The 26,340-nt window shown below is 51.0% G+C and overlaps 1 protein-coding gene across 6 annotated transcripts in view; it reads left to right on the top strand.

The window, feature by feature from the left end:
- Positions 1-26,340, top strand: part of nostrin (nitric oxide synthase trafficking) — an 86,146-nt gene that overhangs the window by 11,769 nt on the left and 48,037 nt on the right. For 3 of the 6 annotated variants that reach the window (XM_072473607.1, XM_072473640.1, XM_072473598.1), the window contains exon 4: positions 13,180-13,224. The exons of the other annotated variants lie outside the window; for them this stretch is intronic. In XM_072473607.1, the coding sequence (XP_072329708.1) occupies positions 13,180-13,224 (45 nt within the window). The remainder of the gene's footprint in view (positions 1-13,179; positions 13,225-26,340) is intronic. 6 annotated transcript variants of the gene reach the window in all.

The raw sequence follows: 26,340 nt of genomic DNA, 5'->3' as shown, positions 1-26,340 counted from the left end.
ACAGAGACCCCTCCCCATATCAAAGACCTATCCCCCCCACATCCAGGAACCTCCCCTCCATAACAGAGACTTCACCCTCTCCTCCCCCCAACCAGTCATCCCTGTCTGGAAGCTAAAGAGCATTCCAGGCAGAAACAGTGAAAAACCACAACTTTTTCACTCACTTTTCCCCTACACCTGCTTCAGAGGCAGAGGTGTAAAAAGCAGCAGGTATTAGAAAGTCAAAACACATCATACACCCTCAATTACCCTCAGATCCTTTGATCTGCAAGGTTTCTAATCACTTACAAAGATAAATAGGTTTTAATAGGCTGTAATTGACAGGGTAATCACTTCCAGACAGCTATATGTCTGGATTGTTTATTTTCATTTCCCTTCAAGCTTGAATTCATCTCAAGTACTCTGCTGTGAATCTAACCACAATGTTTACAAACATTGGAGTTAAGTGCTTTCACTTCCTCTTTTTCTCAGCAGAACCATAACTGATTTTGTTGTAATGAGGAGCTGTCAATCATAGCTAGATGTTTATAAACATTGTGGTTAGGTTCATTGTTATGGGGGGATTCTCCTGATTTGGGGGTGTTCTCTGTTATGGGGGTTACTGACATGGGGACTCTCTGTCATGGGAGTCTTTGTTATGGGGTGTCTCTGAATGGGGGGGCTTCTCTGATCGAGGGGGGTTCACTGATATGGGAAGTTTTATTGGGTCTCTGATGAGGGGTCTTGTGCGGATTTCTAATGGAGGGTTCTCTGATGGGAGGTCTCTGATAGAGGTGTGTGATGGGGTTCTGGTGGGGGGGACTGATTTGGAGAGTCTGGTGGCGGGCCTGATGGGGTGCTGGGGTTGGCGTAGGCAGGATTTGCGTTATGGAGGGAGGGGGCCCTCCAATGGACTTTTGAGGACGCTTACCTTAGATAATTATCCCCATGCCCCGCAAGATCTACCGCATCAGGGCCACGTTGGAAAGTATTTGCACCAATCCATGCCCGCATGAATCCCGGCCCAGAGGGCCTGGGCATCACAGAGGCATAAAGAATCTGATGTTCAGCCTGTTAATAGGTTTTAAATGGGTTCAAATGACCCATTTACATTCTCCCGCTGGCTTGGGACATGAACCTCGATACTGCCACCAGCGGAGGACCAGAGCATCGCATGTGCCAATTTTTTTCCCGACACAAGATTCTCTGCCGCGTCAGGAACTCCACTACCTGCAGCGGGCAGCGGAGAATTCTCCCATTAACTTTGTCAAACATGTTTTGTCTTTATTAAATCCTTGCTGGCTTTCTTCTATGAACATTTCTAAGTGCTCACGAATTTTAATTTGAGAATTTCAAAGTCTCTGACGCAGGACACAAACCAGGTTAGAGTGCTGGGAACACTAAATTATAAGCATTAAATTAGCAGGGAGTCTCATTTAATTAACTCTTCTGCATGACAGTTGTCTATTTCAATGTCAAAACTTGCATTATAATGATCCTCAGGCAAAGATACCAATAATATTTTTCGAAAAACAACGGGCTGGATTCTCCGTTTCAGCAGCTACCAGCTGAAACGGAGAATTTGCGAGTGATTTACGATGCCAAAATTAGCACCGAACCCTCATCGATTCTGAGACCAGTGAGGGACAAGCAACGGCACTGGGTGAAACTCCTGGCTCCCGCGCCAAAAACAGCCGGAGAGTGGCTGGGTCCCTGCCGCGCATGTGCACGGCGACAACCTGCAGCGGTCGCGCCGTACAACATGGTGCCGGCTGTGCGCGGACCCGGCCCAACAAATACAGCTCCACAGGCCATCCCCTGGCTGCCAATATGGCCCGGAGAATTGTCGGGTCCGTGACCGCGCCGTGCAACATGGCGCCGGCCGTTAGCGGACCCGGCCTGCAAAATAGTGCCCTCCCTTTGGCCGGCTCGCGAACCCCGGACCACACCCCAACAGTGCCCCCAGCATCTGATAAAGTCCACTCTGCCCGCGGATCGGCCCTCCTCCGACCGTGGCAGTGCTGGACTGAGTCCGCAGCCACCACGCTGAGTTCCTGACCCATGAGAGACCCATACCATCAGGAACTCGGCCGATCGGGGGTGGAGCAACGTCCTGAGGCCTCCGATACATCGCACGCTTTGGAGAGGGTGGAGCATTGCGAAAGCGGCGCTGCACCCGATTTGGTCGGGAACTTTGATTCTCCGGCCGATCGCTAAACGTGATTTTGCCGTTATTGTCCTGAGAATCCCGCCCACGGTTTTGAAGAAGCAACAGCAAGACAGAGAGGGCAGCCAACTCAGGAAACAGCTCAGCTAGAGATGAAGTGCTGAGGGCAAGGGCCAGTTTTCACAAAAGATCGTTTTTACCATTCTCATGCCCTGGTCACTTAGGTGGCACGATGTGGTAGTCACTGGCTAGATTTGACCAGTAGATTTATGGTTGTTTGTAAAACAAACGGGTCCCAGTAGAGTTTAGGATTACAGGGGAAATAGATGCTTTTCAGTTTCCAGTTTTTGAGGGACTAAGTGCTTACTGCTAATGTATTGTAGTGTTTCATTATCTTTCTTCTAGTTTTATTGTTTAATGAGAGGTTTGAGTTCTCACTGTTTCCGCAAACATTTCTCACTAATATCCCCCCAAAAATACACCACACAAAACCAGGTTGAAAAGTATGGTACATGACATCAACATTATCAGAGACCCCTCCCACCCAAGCATTGCCTTCTTCCAGACCCTTCCATCAGGCAGAAGGTACAGAAGTCTGAAGACTCGCACATCCAGACATAGGAACAGCTTCTTCCCCACAGCAAAAAGACTCCTCAATGGCTCCCCCTCGGACTTATCTGTTCCCTGTAAGAACACTATTCACGACGCCCTATGCTGCTCTTGCTCATGTATCTGCTTTGTTTGGCCCTTTGTTCCGCACTGAAACCAATCACTATTTATCGATGTACCATTTGTCAATATTCTCTGTTGATTATTCCTTTGTCTACTGTGTACGTACTGTGTACGTCCCCTCGGCCGCAGAAAAATACTTTTCACTGTACTTCGGTACATGTGACAATAAATCAAATCAAAATCAAATCATCAAAAAAATCAAAATCAGCAGAGAGGTTTGTAACAGGACACAAGGAATGATTCCATGATTCAGTGGTCCCAGCAGGAAATTATCTTCACTGTTGGAAGTCATGGACATTCAGTCCATGATTTTCCATTCACTAACTTTAATAGAGGGAAAATTGTGGATGATGTGCATTCAACATTTGCCGGTTCCTGCTAGGTACTCAGGGTCAGGGAACCATCGTGATATTTTCTTAATATCTTATAAAAATATTTTTTTGGGTATTTTTCAGTTTTTACAGAGTAACAACAGCTCAAGTCTATCTGGTATTTACAAATAAGTTTGTTTCTTATTTACAATAATTTTTAAATGAGGTTCCCCCACTCCCCTCCCTTTCCTTCGTTGGTAGTTTAGTTTCCCTCTTAGTGTTGCCGCCTGCCCTGGGTATCACTACTGCGCTCCACATTTTCTTAAATTTTGAGAACACATTTAAGAAGTAAGATTCTGTGTATGTGACTTTTAAAGAAGGTCTTAAGTAATTGAATTGAAAATTGTCTTGTCAATAGAAAGAGGACAAATGGGAAAAAGTCCCACCTGGGCCAATTTCAGAGATCTGTTCACATGATTTAGATTCAGTTTTCTGTAAAATACGGTTGTGTGATACCAGCAAGAAATGTGATTTGATGATAAACATAAGGTAGATTAATTACATTCAAAGAAACAGATTGATATAGCACATTGCATAATGCACGTGGGAACAAGATACATAATGAAGCAGTGTCCAATAGCAAAGGTGGAAAATAAAATGGACTTAAATGTGATTACAAATCAATTACTGAAAATTCCCAGTCAATGAGAATTTTATATTTAATAAGCTAATTAAATGCTAAGTTATTTCTCATGGGGTTATAACCTATGTAGATTACTGCTGTGGCCATTGTTGAAACATTAGGTGTGATTCCATGAACCTGCATGCAATGCAGAAAAGTCACATTCACACTGGAGCTCTTGTTCTTTGCCCTTGCTTCCTTTGAATGTGGCTCCCAGCTGGAAGCACAATTTTACCATCCTGCTTGCATTGGACAAGTGTCATGGTTCTAAGTCCCAGGTCTTAAATCCTAAGGAGGCACTTGCAAGACTGAATCTGTTTACACAAACAAAATTATTGAGCGGGATGTTATCAGATCTGTAAAATAGAATATATGGATATGAACAAGTTTTTATGTCAAGCGTGGATACAGGTCACAAGGATAGAAATGCAAAATTAATAAGCTCCTAACAAGACCAAAGAACAGAAAAATATTTTTTCTTCAAAACAATAGTGGGAAAGTGGATGAGATACTCAGCAAACACTGTTTGGAGAAATGCTGTGCCAGTGTGTTCTATGCATGTTGTGTACAGTGGCTGGCAGCGCCATGTGATCTCTGACTCATGTGATCTCTGTCATTCCTTTTATGAGTAAAGGATTTGGGTAGAAACAATTTTAGCCAACATATGTAACATGGTTTTAGGAGTGAGTTATGGGCAGCACGGTAGCATAGTGGTTAGCACAATTGCTTCACAGCTCCAGGGTCACAGGTTCGATTCCCGGCTTGGGTCACTGTCTGTGCGCAGTCTGCATGTTCTCCCCGTGTGTGCGTGGGTTTCCTCCGGTTTCCTCCCACAGTCCAAAGATGTGCATGTTAGGTGGATTGACCATGCTAAATTGCTCTTAGTGTCCAAAATTGCCCTTAGTGTTGGGTGGGGTTACTGGGTTATGGGGATAGGGTGGAGGTGTGGCCTTGGGTAACGTGCTCTTTCCAAGAGCCGGTGCAGACTCAATGGGCCGAATGGCCTCCTTCTGCACTGTAAATTCTATGATTCTATGAGTGCGCAGCTGAATTTGAATGGATTTTGACAGCTGTACGAGATCAGCAGCTGTAAGAAACAGCAACAAATAATTTAAAATTCAGTCAGACCTCTGGTGGCGGCTATCTGGTGAGCAGACGCACATGCAGTGGCACCCGTCAGGATACTTTGTTTTTGGCCCTTTTTGACTGGTTAATGGATGATTTTTTTTGAGTGGTCAACTGAAATGTTGGTTAGCTTTTTTTTTTTGGAAAATATATTTATTCAAAATTTTCAACAAACCCCCCCCCCCCCCCGCCCCCCCCAAACAAGAAAAAGAAACAAAAACACAACAAGCAGAAATTATACATTGGATTTCCCCCAAATACAACAACCCCCCATATAACAGTAGAAAACACACAAATAGGGGGAAAAAACCACCTTAACCGAAACCCCACCGAAAAAGAACCCCCCCCCCCCCCCCTCCCTCCCCCCGCCCCGGGGCTGCTGCTGCTGCCCTCCTCCTAACGCTTCGCGAGATAGTCCAGAAACGGTTGCCACCGCCTGGAAAACCCTTGCACAGACCCTCGCAAGACAAACTTGATCCTCTCCAGCTTGATGAACCCTGCATTGTCATTGATCCAAGCTTCCACACTAGGGGGCTTCGCATCTTTCCACAGCAACAAAATCCTCTGCCGGGCTACCAGGGACGCAAAGGCCAGAATACCGGCCTCTTTCGCCTCCTGCACTCCCGGCTCGTCCGATACCCCAAATAATGCTAATACCCAACTCGGCTTGACCCGGGCGTTCACCACCTTGGACATAGTCCTCGCAAAACCCCTCCAAAACCCATCCAGCGCCAGGCACGACCAGAACATAGGGACATGATTTGCTGGGCTCCCCGAGCACCTCCCGCATCTGTCCTCCACCCCAAAGAACCTACTCAACCTCGCCCCTGTCATATGCGCTCTGTGAATAACTTTAAACTATTAGGCTGAGCCTGGCGCAAGAGGAGGAAGAGTTAACCCTACTCAGGGCATCAGCCCACAGACCCTCATCTATCTCCTCCCCAAGCTCCTCCTCCCACTTGCCCTTAAACTCCTCCACCAAGGCCTCCTCCTCTTCCTGCAACTCCTGGTAAATCGCCGAAAACTTGCCTTTTCCAACCCGAAATCACCCTGTCCTGAATCCCATGTGCCGGAAGCAGTGGGAATTCCCTCACCTGCCGCCTCACAAAACGCCCTCACTTGCACGTACCTGAAAGCGTTTCCCCAAGGGTAACCCAAACTTCTCCTCCAGCGCCCCTAGGCTCGCAAATGTCCCATCGATGAACAGGTCCCCCATTCTTCTGATCCCTGCCCGATGCCAGCTCCGAAACCCCCCATCCATCCTTCCCGGGACGAACCGATGATTCTCCCGAATCGGGGACCAAACCGAAGCTCCCACCTCGCCCCTATATCACCTCCATTGCCCCCAGATCTTCAGCGTCGCCGCCACCACCGGACCCGTGGTGTACCTTGTCGGCGAGAGCGGCAGCGGTGCCATCACCAGCGCCCGCAGGCTCGTGCCCACACAGGACGCCATCTCTAGCCTCTTCCACGCCGCCCCCTCTCCCTCCATTACCCACTTACGGATCATCGCCACATTGGCTGCCCAATAGTAGCCACATAGATTCGGCAGCGCCAGCCCCCCCTGTCCCTACTACGCTCCAGAAACACCCTCTTCACCCTCGGGGTCTTATTCGCCCACACAAATCCCATGATGCTCCTGCTTACCCATTTGAAAAGGGCCTTGAGGATCAAAATAGGAAGGCACTGGAACACAAAGAGAAACCTCGGGAGGACCATCATTTTGATCGACTGCACCCTACCCACTAGTGCGAGTGGCAGCATATCCCATCTTTTAAAATCCTCCTCCATCTGCTCCACCAACCACGTCAAATTAAGCTTGACAGGGCCCCCCAACTCCTAGCTACTTGGATCCCCAGGTACCAAAAGCTCCTTTCCGCCCTCTTCAGTGGTAGCTCGTCTATCCCCCTTCCCTGGTCCCCTGAATGCACCACAAAGAGCTCACTCTTCCCTACGTTGAGTTTATACCCCGAAAAGTCCCCAAACTCCTTAAGGATCCGCATGACCTCCGCCATCCCCTCCACTGGATCCGCAACATGCAACAACAGGTCATCGGCATACAATGACACCCGGTGTTCCTCTCCCCCCCGAACCAATCCCCTCCATTTCCTGGACTCCCTCAGTGCCATGGCTAGCGGCTCAATTGCCAGTGCAAACAACAAGGGGGATAAGGGACACCTTATAAGCCTCGTCCCCCGGCACAGCCGAAAGTACTCCGACCTCCGCCGGTTCGTAGCCACACTCGCCACAGGGGCTCTATATAGCAGCCTGACCCAACTGATGAACCCCTCCCCGAACCCAAACCTCCGCTACACTTCCCAAAGATACTCCCACTCCACCCGATCAAAGGCCTTCTCCGTGTCCATAGCTGCCACTACCTCCGCTTCCCCCTCCACCGAGGGCATCATAATCACATTGAGGAGCCTCCGCACATTAGTATTTAGCTGCCTACCCTTCACAAATCCCGTCTGGTCCTCATGAATCACCCCCGGGGCACAGTCCTCAATTCTCGTAGCCAGCACCTTCGCCAGCAACTTAGCGTCAACATTGAGGAGCGAGATCGGTCTATACGACCCACATTGCAATGGATCCTTGTCCCGCTTCAAAATCAAAGAAATCAGCGCCCTGGACATTGTCGGGGGCAAGGTCACCTCCTCCCTCGCCTTATTAAAAGTTCTGACTAGCAACGGCCCAGCAGGTCAATGTATTTCCTGTAAAATTCAACCGGGAACCCATCCGGCCCCGGGGACTTCCCCGCCTGCATGCTCCCCAATCCTTTAGCCAGCTCCTCCAGCCTAATCGGCACCCCCAAACCAGCCACCTGCTCCTCCTCCACCCTCGGGAACCTCAGCTGATCTAGGAATCGTCGCATCCCCTCCTCCCCCGCTGGGCGCTCAGACCTGTACAGATCCCCATAAAAGTCCCTAAATACCTCGTTTATTCTCACCGCACTCCGCACCGTATTCCCCCCTCTATCCCTAACTGCACCAATCTCTCTCGCTGCCTCCCTCTTACGAAGCTGATGTGCCAGCATCTGACTCGCCTTCTCCCCATACTCATACGCCGCCCCTTGCGCTTTCCTCCACTGTGCCTCTGCTTTCCGCGTGGTCAACAGGTCGAATTCCGTCTGGAGGTTCCGTCGCTCCCTAAGTAGCCCCTCCTCGGGAGCCTCTGCATAACTCCTGTCCACCCTTAAAATCTCCCCCACCAACCTCTCCCTCTCCCTTCTCTCTCTCCTCCCTGTGGGCCCTAATGGAGATTAGCTCTCCCCTGACCACCGCCTTCAGCGCCTCCCAGACTACCCCCACCTGCACCTCCCCGTTGTCGTTGGCCTCCAAGTATCTTTCAATACACCCCCGCACCCACCCGCACACCCCCTCATCCGCCAACAGTCCCACATCGAGGCGCCACAGCGGGCACTGGTCCCTCTCCTCCCCCAACTCCAGCTCCACCCAATGCGGGGTGTGGTCCGAGATGGCTATGGCCGAATATTCCATTCCCTCCACTTTCGGGATTAGCGCCCTACTCAGGATGAAAACATCTATCCGGGAGTAGGCTCTATGGACTTGGGGAAAAAAGGAAAATTCCCTGGCCAGCGGCCTGGCAAACCTCCATGGATCCACTCCCCCCATCTGGTCCATAAACCCCCTGAGCACCTTGGCCGCAGCCGGCCTCTTACCCATCCTGGACCTAGAGCGATCCAGTGCTGGGTCCAGCACCGTGTTAAAGTCCCCCCCCCCCCCCCGATTATCAAGCTTCCTACCTCCAGATCCGGAATCCGACGCAGCATGCGTTTCATAAATCCGGCGTCATCCCAATTCGGGGCATATACGTTCACCAGTACCACCCGCACCCCCTGCAACCTACCACTCACCATCACATATCGACCTCCATTATTCGCTACAATATTCAGTGCCTCGAACGACACCCCCTTCCCCACCAGTATTGCAACCCCTCTGTTCTTCGCATCCAGCGCCGACTAGCCATCTCCTTTTCTAGGCCAGCCATGTGCCCGTGCCTCCCGCACCCTCCAGTCCGCCAGGCGGCGGACCCCCGCCCCGACTACCTCTCCTACTTCCAGCTCCCCTTTGGCCAATGCAGCAGCAACCCTGTCCCCACCCCCCCCCCCTCTCCAGATCCTCATCTAGCCATTTTCCTCCCGCCATGACACTCCCGTAAGTCAGCTGACTCCTGCTGACCCTGGCGCCTCCCGCCATTCCATTGACCCCCCAGTGTGAGAATCCCCCCAGTGTGCGCTCCTCTCCAGCACCGCCCTTCCCCCCCCCCCCGGCCCCAACCCCATCCTTCCCTAACGCGGGAAAAAGCCCGCACTTTCCATCTGAGCCGGCCCCGCCCCCTCTGGCGCAGCTCCTTTCTTTGCGGCCTTACCCCAGCTCCCCATCCCTGGGCCTCCACCCCCCCCCCTTCCTCCGCAGGGCCCTGCCCCTCCAACACCTATGCCCACACTCTCCCACAGCCCCCAAATCCATTCACCCATCCCCCACCCAGCACCAAAACAAGAAGCACATTCCCCAAACGCAGTAAACACCCCCCCACGACATACCCTCAGTTTGAGTCCAACTTTTCAGACTGGGTAAAGCTCCATGCCTCATCAGGCGTCTCAAAACAGTGGTGCCGACCTTGGAACGTGACCCACAATCGTGCTGGCTGCAGCATCCCAAACTTCATCTCCTTCCGATGGAGAACCGCCTTAGCCCGATTAAAACCAGCTCTCTTCTTAGCCACCTCCGCACTCCAGTCCTGGTAGATTCGGATCTCCGTGTTCTCCCACCTGCTGCTCCGTTCTTTTTTGGCCCATCTCAGGACGCACTCTCTGTCCATAAAGCGGTGGAACCTCACCACTACAGCCCTTGGCGGCTCGTTGACCTTGGGTCTCCTTGCCAGGACCCGATGAGCCCCATCCAGCTCCAGGGGCCTCGGGAAAGCTCCCGCGCCCATCAGCGAATTGAGCATCGTGCTCATATATGCCCCGGCATCAGGCCCCTCCACTCCTTCAGGGAGACCCAGAATCCGCAGATTCTTCCTCCTCGACCTATTCTCCAGGTCCTCAAATTTTTCCTGCCACCTCTTGTGCAGCGCCTCGTGCGCCTCCACCTTCACCGCCAGGCCCAAGATCTCGTCCTCGTTCTCCGAGGCTTTTTGCCACACCTCCCGGATCGCCGCCCCTTGGGCCTTCTGGGTCTCCACAAGCTTCTCAATCGGCACCTTCATTGGCGCCAGCATTTCTGTCTTCAGCTCCGCAAAGCAGCGTTTAAGGAACACCTGCTGCTCCTCCGACCACTGCGCCCACGCTGCTTGGTCTCCACCCGCCGCTATCTTGCTTCTCATCCCTCGCACTTTCCGCTGCACCAGAATCACTTTTTTAACCGCTCCACTCCTGGTCCAATCCATACACTGCCGGGGGAACCTTGCTGTCACCTTCCCACACTGGGAGCCGTCGAACAATTGCCATTGAGGCCCCTCTAAAGAGGCCAAAAGTCCGTTCCTGGCGGGAGCTGCCGAACGTGCGACCTACCTCGGCATAGCTGCAACCGGACTTGGTTAGCTCTTTACCGACAAATTTTAGAAGCAGCAGCAAGCGGTCACTGAGGATCTGAGAAGGTAATGGAGGAGGCTTTAGCCCCAATTCGGGCAGCCATGAACATGATGGATCAACGGCTAGAGGTACAGGGGCAACGATACAGAGGGTGGAGATGGCAGTCTCTGACTATTGTGATCGGATTGTCTCCCTGGAGGTGGAGATGGCAGCGCTGACTGAGGAGCGTAGAGTGCTAAAGGCCAAGGTTGGCGATCTGGAAAACTGCTGCAGATGCCAAAACCTAAGGACCGTTGGGCAGCCGGAGGGCTCCGACTCTGCAAAATATACATCCAGAATGTTGGTGGGGGAGGGCGTCTTTCTACCCCTCCTGAGTTTGACCGGGCCCATTGGTCACTGAGGCAAAAGTCAGGTTTCATCAATACCTTGATAAGGAGCTGATCTTGAGGACGGCGGAGGACTACTGAGACTGTAGATGGGAGGGCCATTCTATCAGAATATATCAAGATGTTGGAGCAGAGCTGGCTAGCAGGCAGGCAGTGTTTAATTAAGCCGCACGGTACAAGAGCAACATGAGGTTTGGTGTAGTGTACCCGCTCGTCATTGGGTGACTTTCAAGGAGAGAGATAATTGTTTTGTTGCGCCGAAGGATGCAAATGAACTTATCAAGAAGCACAGACTGGGACTTCCGGTGGCGGCCATGAAGGAGTAGGTCGCACATTTGGTGGCTCCCGCTCGGGTCGGATCTTTGGACCTTTTCCCTGACTTTCTCTTGGATTTTACTTGGAAAATTGAGAGTGGACGCGACTGTCGGGAGGAGTCCCACACCAGTGCATGGATAGGTGGACCAGGAGTGCTCGCAAAGGACAAAATAGGTGAACAGAGAAGGCCTGGGTTGAAGCTGCAGGCGGAAAAGGCATGGCGGATGACCGGAGTCCTGGCTCGACGACCCAGCGGTCGACGGAGCAGTTGATGAAGTTTATCCAAGAAGCCTTCGCCAAGCAGAAACAGGAATGCTTGGACCCGACTAGGGAATCGATTGCTCGGCTGGAACAGAGATTGGATGCTCAAGATCGGGCGATCCAGAAAGTGGAAAAGGCACTGACCGAGCATGAGGAACACCAAACAGCAATGGAGGTGAAGGTGGGGATGCTGAGGGATCAGCATAAACGGCTCCAGGAGAAGGTGGAGGATCTAGAGAATACGTCCTGCTGGCAGAACTTGAGAATCATTGGTCTCTCGGAGGGGACCGAAGGGGCGGATGCGAGAAGCTAATGGGGGATGGGACGTTCACCCGACCCTTGGAGGTGGACAGGGCGCACAGAGCACTAGCGAAGAAGCCACGTATAGGTGACCACTCGAGGGCGATGGTGGTGAGATTGCACAGATACCTGGATAAGGAGCGTATTCTACGGTGGGCCAGGCAGACACGGAGCTGTAAGTGGGAGAACAGCATCCTGCACATCTACCAAGACCTGAGTGCGGACGTAGCCAGGAGAAGAGCTGGATTCAACCAAGTAAAGTTGACCCTTTTCAAGAAGAAGGTGAAGTTTGGACTGTTGTATCCGGCCCGTCTTTGGTTCACCGATGAGGAGCAACATTTTTATTTTGAGTCGCCCGAGTAAGCGATGGACTTCGCCAGAAGGAAAGGCCTGGCAATGGACTGAGGTGTTTGAACTTTGCTGTAGTGTTCATCACGTTAAATATGTTTTTGTTTTTACACTATATTTGTAATGCCTTCTGTATCGATCCAGGAGCTGTCGTGTATTTTTGTAAGTTAAAGTTTGCATTTGTACTGGTGGGGGATGGAGGTGTGAATTTTCGATGTGGGTTTTTCTTTCTGCTTTTTGTTTTGTTCGGCTAACTGGGCCCGGAATGTTTTCTCTTGAATATGTGTGTCCGAGCAGGGAAGAGGTTGGGGGGGGGGGAGGGGAGGGGGAACAATAGGTGGGAAAATGTTTGGCGGGGGCTACCAAGCTAGCTGGGTGGGCTGGCTCACGGAAGCGCAGTCGGGGGTGAGCAGATGTTATGCTTGTTGAAGGGGACTGTTTTTACGCTGCTGTTATTGGGGGCGGGAGGGGGGGAAATTGCTCTGCTGACGGGGGAGGGACTGTTGCTAGGGGACAAGAGGAAGGTCAGGGTCGGAGGCTGCCTGGGAGCGGGCATGTGGGTACCCGGGGCGCGGGCTGGATTTTGGCCTAAGAAAGGTAATGGCTGATAGGCGGGGGAGGGTTGGGCAAGAAGCCCCCCAACCAGGCTGATCACGTGGAACGTTAGACGGCCAAATGGGCCGGTTAAGAGGGCACGCATGCTCGCGCATTTGAGGGAATTATTAAACAAGGAACCTGAATGAAAAAGAATGGAATCTCTTATCAGTGACGGGGAACTGTGGCACAAGTTGTATTGCACCTTGCTGAGGTGCGATTTAACAGAAATGAAACAGAGTCCCTTATCGAGTGTGTTTAGCCAGGTGTTTCCCAGCACTTCCAGCGCCGAGAAAGCCCCGCTATTAAACGGAACCCTGCTTCATTCCGGGGCCTTGGCGAGGAACTCCCCGCTGAGGCCATACTCAGTCCCATTTCCTGCATGACGCCCCGATCTCTTGATCTTTCTTCTGGCTTTTTAGGAGCGGAGCGGAGGCGAGTGGTTGGACCGACGGCATCTTGGGAAGGTAAGCGGGTAAACGGTGAATCTGAGCTTTAGACTGGAGAGAAAGTAAAGCGTGACGTCACAGGAGGGCTGTGATTAGATTGGCCAAAAGGGGACTTGCTAAATTTGAATCTGGTAAGTAGTGGTGACTGGTAAGTAGTTTTTCTTTTTTTTTTTCATCCATTTTTTTGTTTTCGTTTTGTTTGTTGGCATTGTAGTTGTATAAGTTAACCTGAGTTTTAAGACATGGCAGGAGATTCCAGACCCGTGTCATGCTCCTCTTGTGCGATGTGGGAGTTCAGGGACAGGAGAAAGTGGAATGCAGAGAAACAGATTGAACTGCATTTATTTCAATGCAAGAGGCCTACCGGGCAAGGCAAATGAACTTAGGGCATGGATAGGTACATGGGACTGGCATATTATAGCTATTGCTGAAATATGGCTAAAGGAGGGGCAGGACATGCAGCTCAATGTTACAGGGTACAGATGCTACAGGAAAGATAGAACAGGAGGTAAGAGAGGAGTGGGAGTTGCGTTTTTGATGAGGGACAGTATCACGGCAGTACAGAGAGAAGATATATCCGAGGGTTCGTCCACTGAGTCTATATGGGTAGAACTGAAAAATAAGAAGGGTGAGATCACTTTGATAGGACTGTACTATATGCCCCCAATTAGTCAGCGGGATATGGAGGAGCAAATATGTAAAGAGATTACAGATAGCTGAGGGAAAAATAGGGTGGTCATAGTTGGGGACTTTAACTTTCCCAACATTAACTGGGACAGCCATAGCACTAGGGGTTTGGATGAAGAGAAATTTGTCGAATGTATTCCGGAAGAATTCCTCATTCAATATGTGGATTGCCCGACTAGAGAGGGGGAGTAAGGAATGGCAGGTGATGGAAGTGTTAGTGAGGGATCACTTTGGGACCAGTGACCATAATTCCACTAGTTTTAAGATAGAGACGGAGAATGATAGTTCTGGCCCAAAAGTTAAAATTCTTAATTGTGTCTAGGCAAATTTCGAGGGTATTAGGCAGGAACTTTCAAAAGTTGATTGGGGGTGCCTTGTTGCAGGCAATGGGACAGCTGGTAAGTGGGAGTCTTGCAAAAAGGTGCTAACTAGAGTTCAGGGTGAGCACATTCCTCTTAGAGTGAGGGGTAAGGCTAGTAGAAGGAGGGAATCCTGGATGACTCGGGATATTGAGGCCATGGTCAAAAGGAAGAAGGAGGCATATAACATGCATAGGCAGTTGGGATCACGTGGATCCCTTGAAGAATATAGGGCTTGTCGGAGTAGAGTTACAAGAGAAATCAGGAGGGCAAGAAGGGGACATGAGATTGTTTTGGCCGATAAGGCAAAGGAAAATCCAAAGAGCTTTTACAGATACATAAAGGGTAAAAGGTTGACTAGGGTGAGGGTAGGGCCTCTTAAGGATAAACAAGGTCATCTATGTGCAGATCCACAAGGAATGGGAGAGATCCTAAATGAATATTTCTTATCAGTATTTACTGTTGAGAAAGGCACGAATGTTAGGGAAATTGGGGAAATAAAAAGTGATGTCTTGAGGAGTGTACATATTACAGAGAAGGATGTGCAGGAGGTATCAAAGCAGATCAAGATAGATAAATCAATGGGACCTGATGAAATGTATCCCAGGACATTGGGGGAGGCGAGGGAGGAAATTGCCGGGCCCTTAGCTGAGATATTTGAATCATCAACAGCCACAGGAGATGTGCCTGAAGATTGGAGGAGAGCAGATGTTGTGCCTTGGGAATTACAGACTGGTTAGCCTTACTTCTGTAGTGGGTAAGTTGTTAGAAGGTATTCTGAGGGACAAGATCTTCAGGCATTTAGACAGGCAAGGGCTAATTAGGGAAAGTCAGCATGGCTTTGTAAGGGGAAAGTCATGTCTCACAAAATTGATTAGAGTTTTTTGAAGGGGTAACTACGAAGGTAGATGAGGGCAGTGCAGTCGATTTCATAGATTTCATAGAATTTACAGTGCAGAATGTTGTCTATATGGACTTTAGCAAGGCCTTTGACCAGGTACCGCGTGGTAGGATGTTGCAAAATGTTAAATCTCACAGAATCCAAGATGAGGTAGCCAATTGGATACAAAATTGGCTTGGCGACCTAAGTCAAAGGGTGGTTGTGGAGAGTTGTTTTTTCAAACTGGAGGCCTGTGACCAGTGGTGTACCTTGGGGATTGGAACTGGGTCCACTGTTATTTGTTATATATATATAAATGATTTGGGTGAGAATGTAGGAGGCATGGTTAGTAAGTCTGCAGGTGACATCAAGATTGGTGGCACAGTGGATAGTGAAGGCTGTATAAGATTGCAACAGGACCTTGACCAATTGGGCCAGTAGGTTGATGAATGGCAGATGGGGTTTAATTTGGATAAATGTGAGGTGATGCATTTTGGTAGATCAAATCAGGGCAGGACCTACTCAGTTAATGGTAGAGAGTCAGGGAGAGTTTCAGAACAAAGAGATAGAGGGGTACAGGTTCATAGCTCCTTAAAGATGGAGTCGCAGGTGGACAGGGTGGTGAAGAAGGCATTCAGCATGCTAGGTTTTATTGGTCAGAATATTGAATACAGGAGTTGGGACGCCTTGTTGAAGTTGTAGAAGACATTGGTAAGACCACACGTGGAATACTGTGTTCAGGGCTAGTCACCCTATTATAGGAAGGATATTGTAAAACTAGAAAGAGTGCAGAAGAGATTTACGAGGATGCTACCAGGACTTAATGGTCTGAGTTATAAGAAGAGGCTGGATAGGCTGGGACTTTTTCGCTGGAGCGTAGGCGGCTGAGGGGTGATCTTATAGAGGTCTATAAAATAATGAGGAGTATACATACGGTCAACATCTTTTCCCAAAGGTAGAGGAGTCTGGAACTCGAGGGCATGGGTTTAAGGTTAGAGATACAAAGGAGACCAGGGGGGAAATTATTTCACACAGAGGGTGGTGAGCGTCTGGAACGAGCTCCCAGAGGCAGTGGTAGAGGCGGGTACAGTTTTTTCCTTTAAAAAATGGTTAGACAGTTACATGGGCAGGGTGGGTATAGAGGGATATGGGCCAAATGCGGACAAGTGGGACTAGATTAGTGATAGAAACTGGGCGGCACGGACAAGCTGGACCAAAGGGCCTGTTTCTATGCTGTAAAAATCAATGACATCTATGACATCCCCTAACCCCCCAACTTACCTGTTGCGGGGTCCTCGAGCACCCCACCTCATTAGAGCAGGACACCCCCTGGCCCAATCCCTGGTGAAAGCAAAATGACACCTTGACACCACCAGCCTGCTGCCCAGCAGTGCCCCTGCCAGGACCACCTGGGCACCCTGGCAGTGCCAATCTGGGCACCCAGGTGGCACTGCCAGGGTGCTCAACTGACGGTGCCAAGGTGTCACCAGCGGTGTGAAGGTGCCACCATGCCCAGGAGCTGATCACTTGGGGGCCACCGATTGCCTGGGCGATCCTCCCAAGTGCCGTTTTGCCTTGTTCCCATTTATGGAGACCAGTACTGAACGACGCCCAGCTGGGGTCTTCTCTGCGAGGAGATTCGATCCGGTGAGTGCATATTCAAGAGTGTCAAACTGCACACGTTCATATGCAAATTTATGCCCCACCCATTGCAAGCGGGATCCAGATCGCGACGTCTTGCGAGATCCCAATAGATCTCGCGAGGCGTAGCGAGCCGGGTAAATCTCGCGAGAGGACTCTTGCGAGATTCACCAGCCCTGTTACATCCTGAGTCGGGCACGGCCATTAGATTTAACCCCCAATATGGGCGCACGATGACCGGAATTTTCTGGCTGTGACCCACCAACGCCTGCCATGGGTTTTCCAGTAGCAGGGGCTGCGTGGAATCAAAACCCGGTGACAGTGAGAGAAGAGAAACTTATTCTCAGGAAATCTACTGATCTGTGCAGAAGCTCTGAAGTGGTTAATCGTCAGTTGAAGAATATTGATGGGAGAATTGGTGAGGCTTCGCACAATGATGAGAGTTCAGGTCTTCCGAGCACAAAACAATGGAGTAACGGAAGAACTATTTACAAAAGGCTAGCAGAAAGACCAAGGCCAGAGTACTGGATGTAAATATTACGGAGGACACCACACAAAAGAAAAGGAAGTACATCCAGCACGGGAAGGCTGTGCTCTAACTGCAAGAAGCCAAAACACTTTACATGTTGGTGTTTTGCTGGAAATAAAACCTGCAAAGATGGTTGCTGGAGGATTGTTAGATGATGATTCTGACCAATCACTGTGCATCCAGTTGGCGCTGTCTTTCTTTTTCATTTTATTTTTTAATATAAATTTGGAGTACCCAATTCATTTTTTCCAATTAAGGAGCAATTTAGTGTGGCCAATTCACCTACCCTGCACATCTTTGGGTTGTGGGGGCGAAACCTACGCAAACACGGGGAGAACGTGCAAACTCCACACGGACAGTGACCCAGAGCCAGGACCGAACCTGGGACCTGGGCGTCGTGAGGCGACAGTGCTAACCACTGTGCCACCCCAGGTTGGCACTGTCAACTCCTAAGGTAAAAAATGGCTTACGACTGTTAAAAGGATAACTGCAGAAGGAGAGTTCAGGTTAATATGAAGTGTCAGATAGATGGCCAGTATCACATGCAGCATCATGGGTCTGGATTCTCCGCTTCAGAGACTATGTCCCCACGCTGTTGTGAAAACTGTGGTCTTTTACGCTGGATAAAACTGATGTCAAAAGGCCGCAGCTTCACAGCCTTGCATGGGACTAGCAGACAGCTGTCATGGAGCTCGGAGCACCAGCTGCCTAGGACCTCCCGCACTTCTGGCTCAGAGGCTGCGCATGCGCATGGCGGCGGTCTCCAGCGGCCGCGCCGTGCTCCATGGCGGACTCCGACCGCGGACCTGGACCGCAGAAATAGTGCCCCCGATCGACCGCGCGCCCGACCCGACCCGACCGCTCAAAAATACCCCGGTCCTGAATGAGGTCCCCCCCTGCCCTCCGATTGTCCCGCCCCTGACTGTGGCGGACGCAGACTGAGTCCGCAGCTGCCTCGCGGGTATCCCGAACAGCAGAACCATGAGTGGTCGACGCCGTCGGGAATTCGGCCGGTCGGGGGCGGTGAATGGCGGGGCGGACCTCTGGCAATGGCCTCCGGTGGTGGATACTGTGCGCAGCGTACTCCCCGAGTACGCCGCTTTTTAGGGGGCGGAGAATCGCCGAACCGGTGCCGGTCCCGATTTCATGCAGGAAACTGGATTCTCCACCCCGGCGCCCAACGCGGTTTCGGTGTCTGGGTGCGGAGAGCCCAGCCCATGATCTTTGTAGACCTGTGTGAAGTTTCTCAAAGCTGACAGTGTTAAATTAAGCCATCAAAGGTAAATTGAGGTTATGTGATGAAACGATGCTCACCCCAAGAGGACAAACTAAGCCAAGGGCCCAAAGCAATGGGACGAAAGAAGATCCAATGCTCCGGTCCCTCGCTGGCAGTGGCAGCGAGGTTCACGTCCCGGGCTGGGCATCAGATTCTCGAAGTCTGCCTGATGCTCCAGTCCTCTTGGCCGAAATTCCCGCGGACAAGAATTGGTGCCATTGTTTGCCAGCCTGGCCCTGCTAGGCACAGTGGACCTCGCGGTGAGCCGGGGGTAACTCTTTCAGGGAGTTCCCTCCAAAGTTTATCAAAGGGCCCCCCTCTCCCAGCAATGCAAATATTTCCCATCCCCACCAGACCCGCTACCAGACATCTCCATAAGAGAGACCCCCACCAGAAACTTCCCATTACAGAGACCCCCACCAGAGACTCCCATAATAAGAGATCTCACCAGAAAGCCCCATTCCAGAAACCCCATAAGAGAGCCTCCCACAGAAACCCCCATTATAGAGAGCCATACCAGAAACCCCCCCATTACAGAGACCTCCACCAGAACCCCCCCCCCAATTACAGAGATCACCAGAGAAACCCCCATTACAAAGACACCCAACTGATATCGTCCTACGTAAGAGACCCACAAGACAGACTCTCCCCATAAGAGAGACCCTCACTAGAAACCCTCCCCGCCTCTCCCATTACGTAGACACCTGCCTGGAAGCTAGAGAGCAGTACAAATGGAGACAATGAAAACAAATCACTATTTTAAAACTCACCTGTGCACCAAACCTGCTGGCTCAGGCAGAAAAAGCAGTAGTTGTAAATTCCAAGAAATGGTAAACCACATCAGCTGGGTTTAAACCCCCTCAGATCTTTGATCAGCAAGGCTTTCATTCACATCAAAGGGAAATTAGTTTTACTAGGCTGTGATTGACAGCTTGCACAAAACCAGCTGTTTGGATTGTTTGATTTCATTTCCCTTCATGCTTGAATGGGTCCCAAGTTCCCTGCTGTGAAACTAAAGGCATAACATTTATAAACATCTAGCTATTATTGACAGCTCTTGGATCACATCAAAAACAGTTAAGTGCTCTCACTTCCTCTTTTTCTCTGCAGAAAGCACTTAACTACAAGTGGTAGTGTTTCCATACATCTGCTGACCTTATCTCTTTCGCGAGTAGAGGTCACCGGTTTGAATGGTGCTATCGAAGTAGCAGTGGAAAGTTGCTGCAGTGTATCTTGTGGAAGTATGCCACACTTTTCAGCCACTGTGTACCAGTAGGGAAGGAGTGAATGCTTAAGGCGGTGAATGGGGTATTAGTCCAACCTGCTGCTTTGTTCTATATATTGAGGAGCTTCCGCTTAAGAGGGCGGAGAGGAGTTTCCGATATTTGGTTATCCAGGTGGCCAGGAGTTGGGGGGCCCTGCATAAGCTTAATTTGGCGCAGTTGGTAGACCAGATGGAGGAAGACTTTAGGAGATGGGACGTGTTGCCGCTCTCCCTGGCGGGGGGGGGGGGTGCAGTCCGTTAAGATGACAGTCCTCCCTAGGTTCCTGTTTGTGTTCCAGTGCCTGCCCATCCTCATCTCCAAGGCCTTTTTAAGCGAGTAAGCAGGAGCATTATGGGGCTTGTATGGGCAAGTAAGACCCCGAGGGTCAAGAGGCTCTTTCTGGAGCGTAGTCGGGACAGGGTTGGGCTGGCACTACCGAACCTGTGTAGTTATTACTGGGCAGCCAATGTGGCAATGATTCGGAAATGGGTAATGGAGGGAGAGGGGGTTGCGTGGAAAAGATTAGAGGCAGCGTCATGCGTGGGCACTAGCATGGCGCTGGTGACGGCACCTTTGCCGCTACCGCCAACGCGGTACACCACGAGCCCAGTGGTGGCGGCGATACTGAGGATCTGGGGGCAGTGGAGATGGCACAGAGGTGAGTTGGGGGCCTCAATTTGGTCCCCAATACGGAATAATCATAGGTTTGCACCGAGCAGGAGAGATGGCGGATTCCTAAGCTGGCATCGGGCCGGGATTAAAAGGATGGGGGACCTATTTATCGACAGGGCTTTTGCTAGCCTGGGGCCGCTGGAGGAGAAGGTACATGCAGGTGAGGGCGTTTGTGAGAAGACAAGTAAGGGAATTTCCGCTGCTTCCTGCACGGAGGATTCAGGACAGAGTGACCTCGGGTGAATGGGTGGGAGAGGGCAAGGTCTCGGCGAACTATCAGGAGTTGCAGGAGGTGGAGGAAGCCTCGGTGGAGGAGCTGAAGGGCAAGTGGGAGGAGGAGCTGGGCGAGGAACTGAATGAGGGCTTGTGGGCGGAGGCCCTGGGCAGGGTTAACTCCTCATCTTGCGCAAGACTGAGCCTGATCCAGTTCAAACTGGTTCACAGGGCACATATGACCGGGACGAGGATGTGCAAGTTTTTTGGGGTGGAGGACAAATGCGTGAGGTGCTCGGGGAGCCCAGCAAATCACGTCCATATGTTCTGGGCGTGCCCAGCGCTAGAGGGGTCCTGGAGGGGCTTCGCAAAGGCTATGTTCAAAGTCTTGGACACGTGGGTAAAACCGAGCTGGGGGATAGCAATATTCGGGGTATCAGATGAGCCAGGAGTACAGGAGCCGAAAGAGGCCGGAGTTCTGGCCTTTGCATCTTTGGTAGCCCGGAGGAGGATCCTACTAATGTGGAGGGATGCGAAACCCCCAAGCATGGAGGCTTTGATTAATGACATGGCAGCGTTCATCAAGTTGGAGAGGATAAAGTTTGCCTTGCGAGGGTCTGTGCAGGGGTTCTCCAGGCGGTGGCAAACGTTCCTAGACTTTCTCACGGAACGTTAGGCGGAGGTCAAGAGCAGCAGCAACCCGGGGGGGGGTTTGCCTTGTTTTTATTATTGGAAGGGGCGTTTGCCCCTTTTTTGTTCTTAGTTTATGAGATAGTTTAATGTTTAGTGGTTTAAGTTGTTGGAGGGGATGGCGTTTATTTTTCTTATGTATATTTTCTTTCCTTTTTGGAGTGTTTTGTAAAAATTTATTGAAAACCTTGAATAAACATATTTTTTTTAAAAAAAGAAGCCTGTGATTATGAGCTGAGATGAATGATGTTTTTAGGTTGAAAGCACATTACTATGGCTCTCCTCCTTCAGTCTCTCTTCATTCCAAAAGACGGCTCCTACACAGACATTTTCGGAACTGATTATAATGCCACTTTTATTGCGACTAACGCATTTAAAAGGAGTACATTATTTAATTCTTTACTGAAAGTAAATGTCAAAACCATGATCTAAAAAATTCTCACCACATCATTTTTCAGCTGAAAATCTGCTCTGCCTCTTGGCTCAGATCTGGTATGTCTCTCTTGTGGGGACCATGAATTGGATTCAATTTGAATTTGAATTGGTTTTTGGAGCAGGCAAGGAGCTGGATGAGGGGCTCACCCCTGTCCACACTCTGAGCCCTGGCTTTGTAATTCAGAAAAAGTAATAGATACTTAAGCATCTGTGATCTGTGTTTGAGATATAAACAGATAGGAAGCCCAACATGTGTTAATTGCCCCTTTTGTAAAATTTGGCTGCCTTGAACCGAGTGTTAGGGGAAATGTGGTCCGTTTAGGAACCACTTGAAATTGCCACCAAAATGATAAGCTATTTTAAAATAATAATTACCTGAATGTGGAGCCAGTATTTGCAGGATCACTACAGATGAATAGTTAATGACTTTCCCCAGTGGGGACAAGACAAAAACATTAGTTACGCTTGGAGGTTTATTTAAGAAAAAATATAATTTAAGTTTGCTCATGGCTCTAACATATTAATCTGAATTAATGTACTGATGCACTATCAATTACCACAAAGACGAGAGTAGTGGAATAATCGAGGCTTTATTGAGCAAAGATGTTGTGCCTCCTGTAGCTGGAACCAGAATGGCTGCAGCACCGGCGAGCACACACATTTATACGCCGCCTACTGGGCGGAGCCAGCAGGCAGGGATTTACCCATGTACCTCGAGTATATGTGTCTTACCGTAATACGTATAATACTGCTAGTGGTGACTACCACATGTACAAAAATAAAAATGTGTGTCATTTAGCACCAATCCACCGCGAGTTAAGATTAAAGTTCAACATCGCATTAGGCTATCCTATTTGGTGGCAAACAAATATTAAATGGATAGTCGTATTTTTCTGTCTCGAAGAATTGGCCCAGGTCATTCACCAAATTCATAAATAAGCTCCAAAAGCTGGGGTTTTCCACTCCTGTTCACGTCAGGTGGGTTTGGCAACGAGAGTGGAAAAGATCGCAGGAAGGCCAAAATTGAGTTTCACGTCGATATAAAAGCAGCTCCCGTCTCAGTGGCGGGCCGTGTTTCCCACCGTTCAACGTCAGGAATCTTATTGTACTATATTTGAATATCATATCGGTCCCATAAGTCAGGATCTTACCCCCACGTCAAAAAATGCATCCACAGTGGCATGATCCCAGACCGGCAGGATGCACAGCTGGTCTCAGAAGCAGAAATCTGAAGGTAGCTCGGGGGTGAGTGTAGCATTCGGGGGAGTGGGTCATGGCAAGGGGTGCCAGGGTAATGTCAGTTGGATGCCAGTTTGGTGCCGGGGCTGCACCTGGGTGAAAATTGTTTCCTGGTGTGCTCGCTGTGTGTTGCGGCAACTTTTAAAAATGGCAGCCAGATCATCAATTTGCTTTGATGGCGAATCAGAGACCAGTGATATGTCATGGAGCGCCTGCCAGCCTTCTTATTCTTCTATGTCACACACTGTGGGACGGTAGCGGAAAAAGACGGCAATGCCAACGTCGGCCTCAACGCGGCTTTTCCCAGGCCTTTGCCGATATCAGAGCAAATCTCACCCATAGCCATTTGTTCAAATTCTCGGAGCAGTTACTTAATGATAAAAAAAAAAAAATTAATGCTAAGCAGGAAACAACTTGAAGCCACCTATAGATGCGTCTTAGTGGTTACATTCTTGGTGTGGTCTTATTGATTCATGTGGTATGTGTGGTAATCACCACTGTTGTATATATTAGGAGATGTGTGGTAAGGCCCTGTACTACAGGTACGGGGGTAGTTCCTGCCTGCTGGCCCCGCCCAGTAGGCGGAGTATAAATATGTGTGCTCCCTATACAGCACCCATTTCGCCAGCTGCTGTAGGAGGCCACACATCTTAGAGTAATAAAGCCTCAGTTGTATTCAACTCTGGTCTCTGTGCAATTGATCGTGCATCAATTTATCACTCTAAGATTTTCAGAAGATGGACCTCCGCATCAAGCCGGATCGCCCGCAGCTGGATTCGCAATCAAGCGACGCCAAAAAGGACTTTCAACACTGGCAAGCTTGTTTCGAAGCTTACATCAGGTCTGCACCAGACCCAATCCCGGAAGCTCAGAAGATCCAGATACTCTACTTGCGGCTGAGCTCCAACGTTATTCCTCTTATTCAGGACGCACCGAACTACGCCGAAGCCATGGCGCTACTGAAAGAGAATTACGCCCAGCAGACGAACACGCTCTTCGCCAGGCACGCACTTTCTACTCACAGTCAACTCCCTGGTGAGTCCGTAGAAGATTTCTGGCGTGCTTTCATTCCTCTGGTCAGAGACTGCGACTGTCAGGCCGTCACGGCCACGGAACATTCAAACCTCCTCCTGCGGGACGCCTTCGTTACGGGGATAGGGTCAGACCCAATACGCCAGTGACTTTTAGAGGGGGCCACGCTCGACCTCGCAGCAACAAAAAAACTGGCGCTATCGATGACGGTCGTCTCGCGCAATATTCAGGCCTACACCCCCAGCCGCGTGGCCCACCCCTCCTACACATCGTGGACTCCGCAGACGACCGCCCCACCGGGGGCCTCACCCAGTCAATACACCTGTGTCACGCGCCAGCCAGCCAACACCGGGGGCCCCGATGTTACTTCTGCGGGCAACAGAAACACTCCCGCCAACGCTGCCCGGCCTGCACTGCCCTTTGCAAGGCCTGCGGCAAGTTGGGGCACTTCGCTGCGGTGTGCCAGGCCCGCTCAGTCGCCACTATTCCCCGACCCCCCTTGCGTACAGATAATGAGCACCGCCATCTTCACCTCCCCGGACCACGCGCGGCCAGTGGGCGCAGCCATCTTCTCCTCCTCAGACACACGCGGCCAATGAGCGCCGCAATCTTCTCCCCCTCAGATCACGCGCGGCCAGTGGGCGCAGCTATCTTCCCCTTCTCGGACTACGAGCTGCCATGGGCGCCGCCATCTTTTTCAATCCCTGCGGCCCGTGGACACCGCTATCTTGTCCACCTCAAGATCATCAGGCGCCGCCATCTTGTCTTCCCCACGTCACATGGGCACCACCATTGTTCCAGGACCCGGGCACCCCTTCATTCGACACCAACGATGACCAGCCACGACTCGCCTCGGTCACGATCGACCAGTCTAGCCACCGCCTCGACAAGCGTGAAGATCGATGGGCACGAGACCTCTTGCCTGCTGGACTCCGGGAGCACCGAAAGCTTCATCCATCCAGAAACAGTAAGGCGCTGCTCCCTTGCGGTACGCCCCGCCAATCAAAGAATCTCCCTGGCCTGTATAGTAATGTATTGTCACACTCATGGTCCAGGGCGTAGAATTCAGTGGCTTCCGCCTCTATGTCCTCCCCAACCTCTGCGCTGCCCTGCTACTCGGCCTGGACTTCCAGTGTAACCTCCAGAGCCTAACCTTGAAATTCGGCGGGTCCCTACGAACCCTTACTGTGTGCGGCCTCGTGACCCTAAAGGTTGACCCACCTTCCCTATTCGCAAACCTAACCCCAGATTAAAAACCCGTCGCCACCAGGAGCAGACGGTACAGCACCCAGGACAGGGCCTTCATCAGGTCCGCGGTCCAGCGGCTGCTTCGGGAAGGCATCATCGAAGCCAGCAACAGCCCCTGGAGAGCCCAAGTGGTAATGGTGAAAACTGTGGAGAAACACAGAATGGTCGTGGACTACAGCCAGACCATCAATAGGTACACGCAGCTCGACGCGTACCCCCTCCCACGCATATCTGATATGGTCAATCAGATTGCACAGTGCCGAGTCTTCTCAACGGTAGACCTCAAATCCGCCTACCACCAGCTCCCCATCCGGAAGGCGGACCGCCCATACACTGCCTTCGAGGCAGTTGGCCGCCTCTACCATTTTCTCAGGGTTCCCTTCGGCGTCACCAATGGGGTCTCGGTCTTCCAAAGGGAGATGGACTGAATGGTCGACCAGTACAGGTTGCGGGCCACCTTCTTGTACCTAGATAATGTCACCATCTGCGGCCATGATCAGCAGGACCATGATGCCAACCTTGCCAAATTTCTCCACACCGCCACGCTCCTAAACCTCCCCTATAACAAGGAGAAGTGTGTGTTCAGCATGAACCGTTTAGCCATCCTCGGCTATGTGGTCCAGAACTCCGTTCTGGGGCCCGATCCCGACCGCATGCGCCCCCTCATGGAGCTTCCCCTCCCCCACTGCCCCAAGGCCCTCAAATGCTGCCTGGGGTTCTTTTCATACTACGCCCAGTGGGTCCCAAACTACCCGGACAAGGCCCGCCTACTCATCCAGTCCACTCTTGTCCCACTGACAGCCGAGGCTCAACATGCCTTCAACTGTATTAGAGCCGATATCGCCAAGGCCGCGATGCACGCAGTAGACGAGACGCTGCCCTTTCAAGTGGAGAGCGACGCATCAGACGCCGCCCTAGCCGCCACGCTCAATCAGGCAGGCATACCATGGCATTCTTTTCCCGCACCC

This window comes from Scyliorhinus torazame, chromosome 2 (genome assembly GCF_047496885.1).
Source record: "Scyliorhinus torazame isolate Kashiwa2021f chromosome 2, sScyTor2.1, whole genome shotgun sequence".
NCBI lineage: Eukaryota > Metazoa > Chordata > Chondrichthyes > Carcharhiniformes > Scyliorhinidae > Scyliorhinus > Scyliorhinus torazame.
This window is presented reverse-complemented; position numbering and strand designations above follow the sequence as displayed.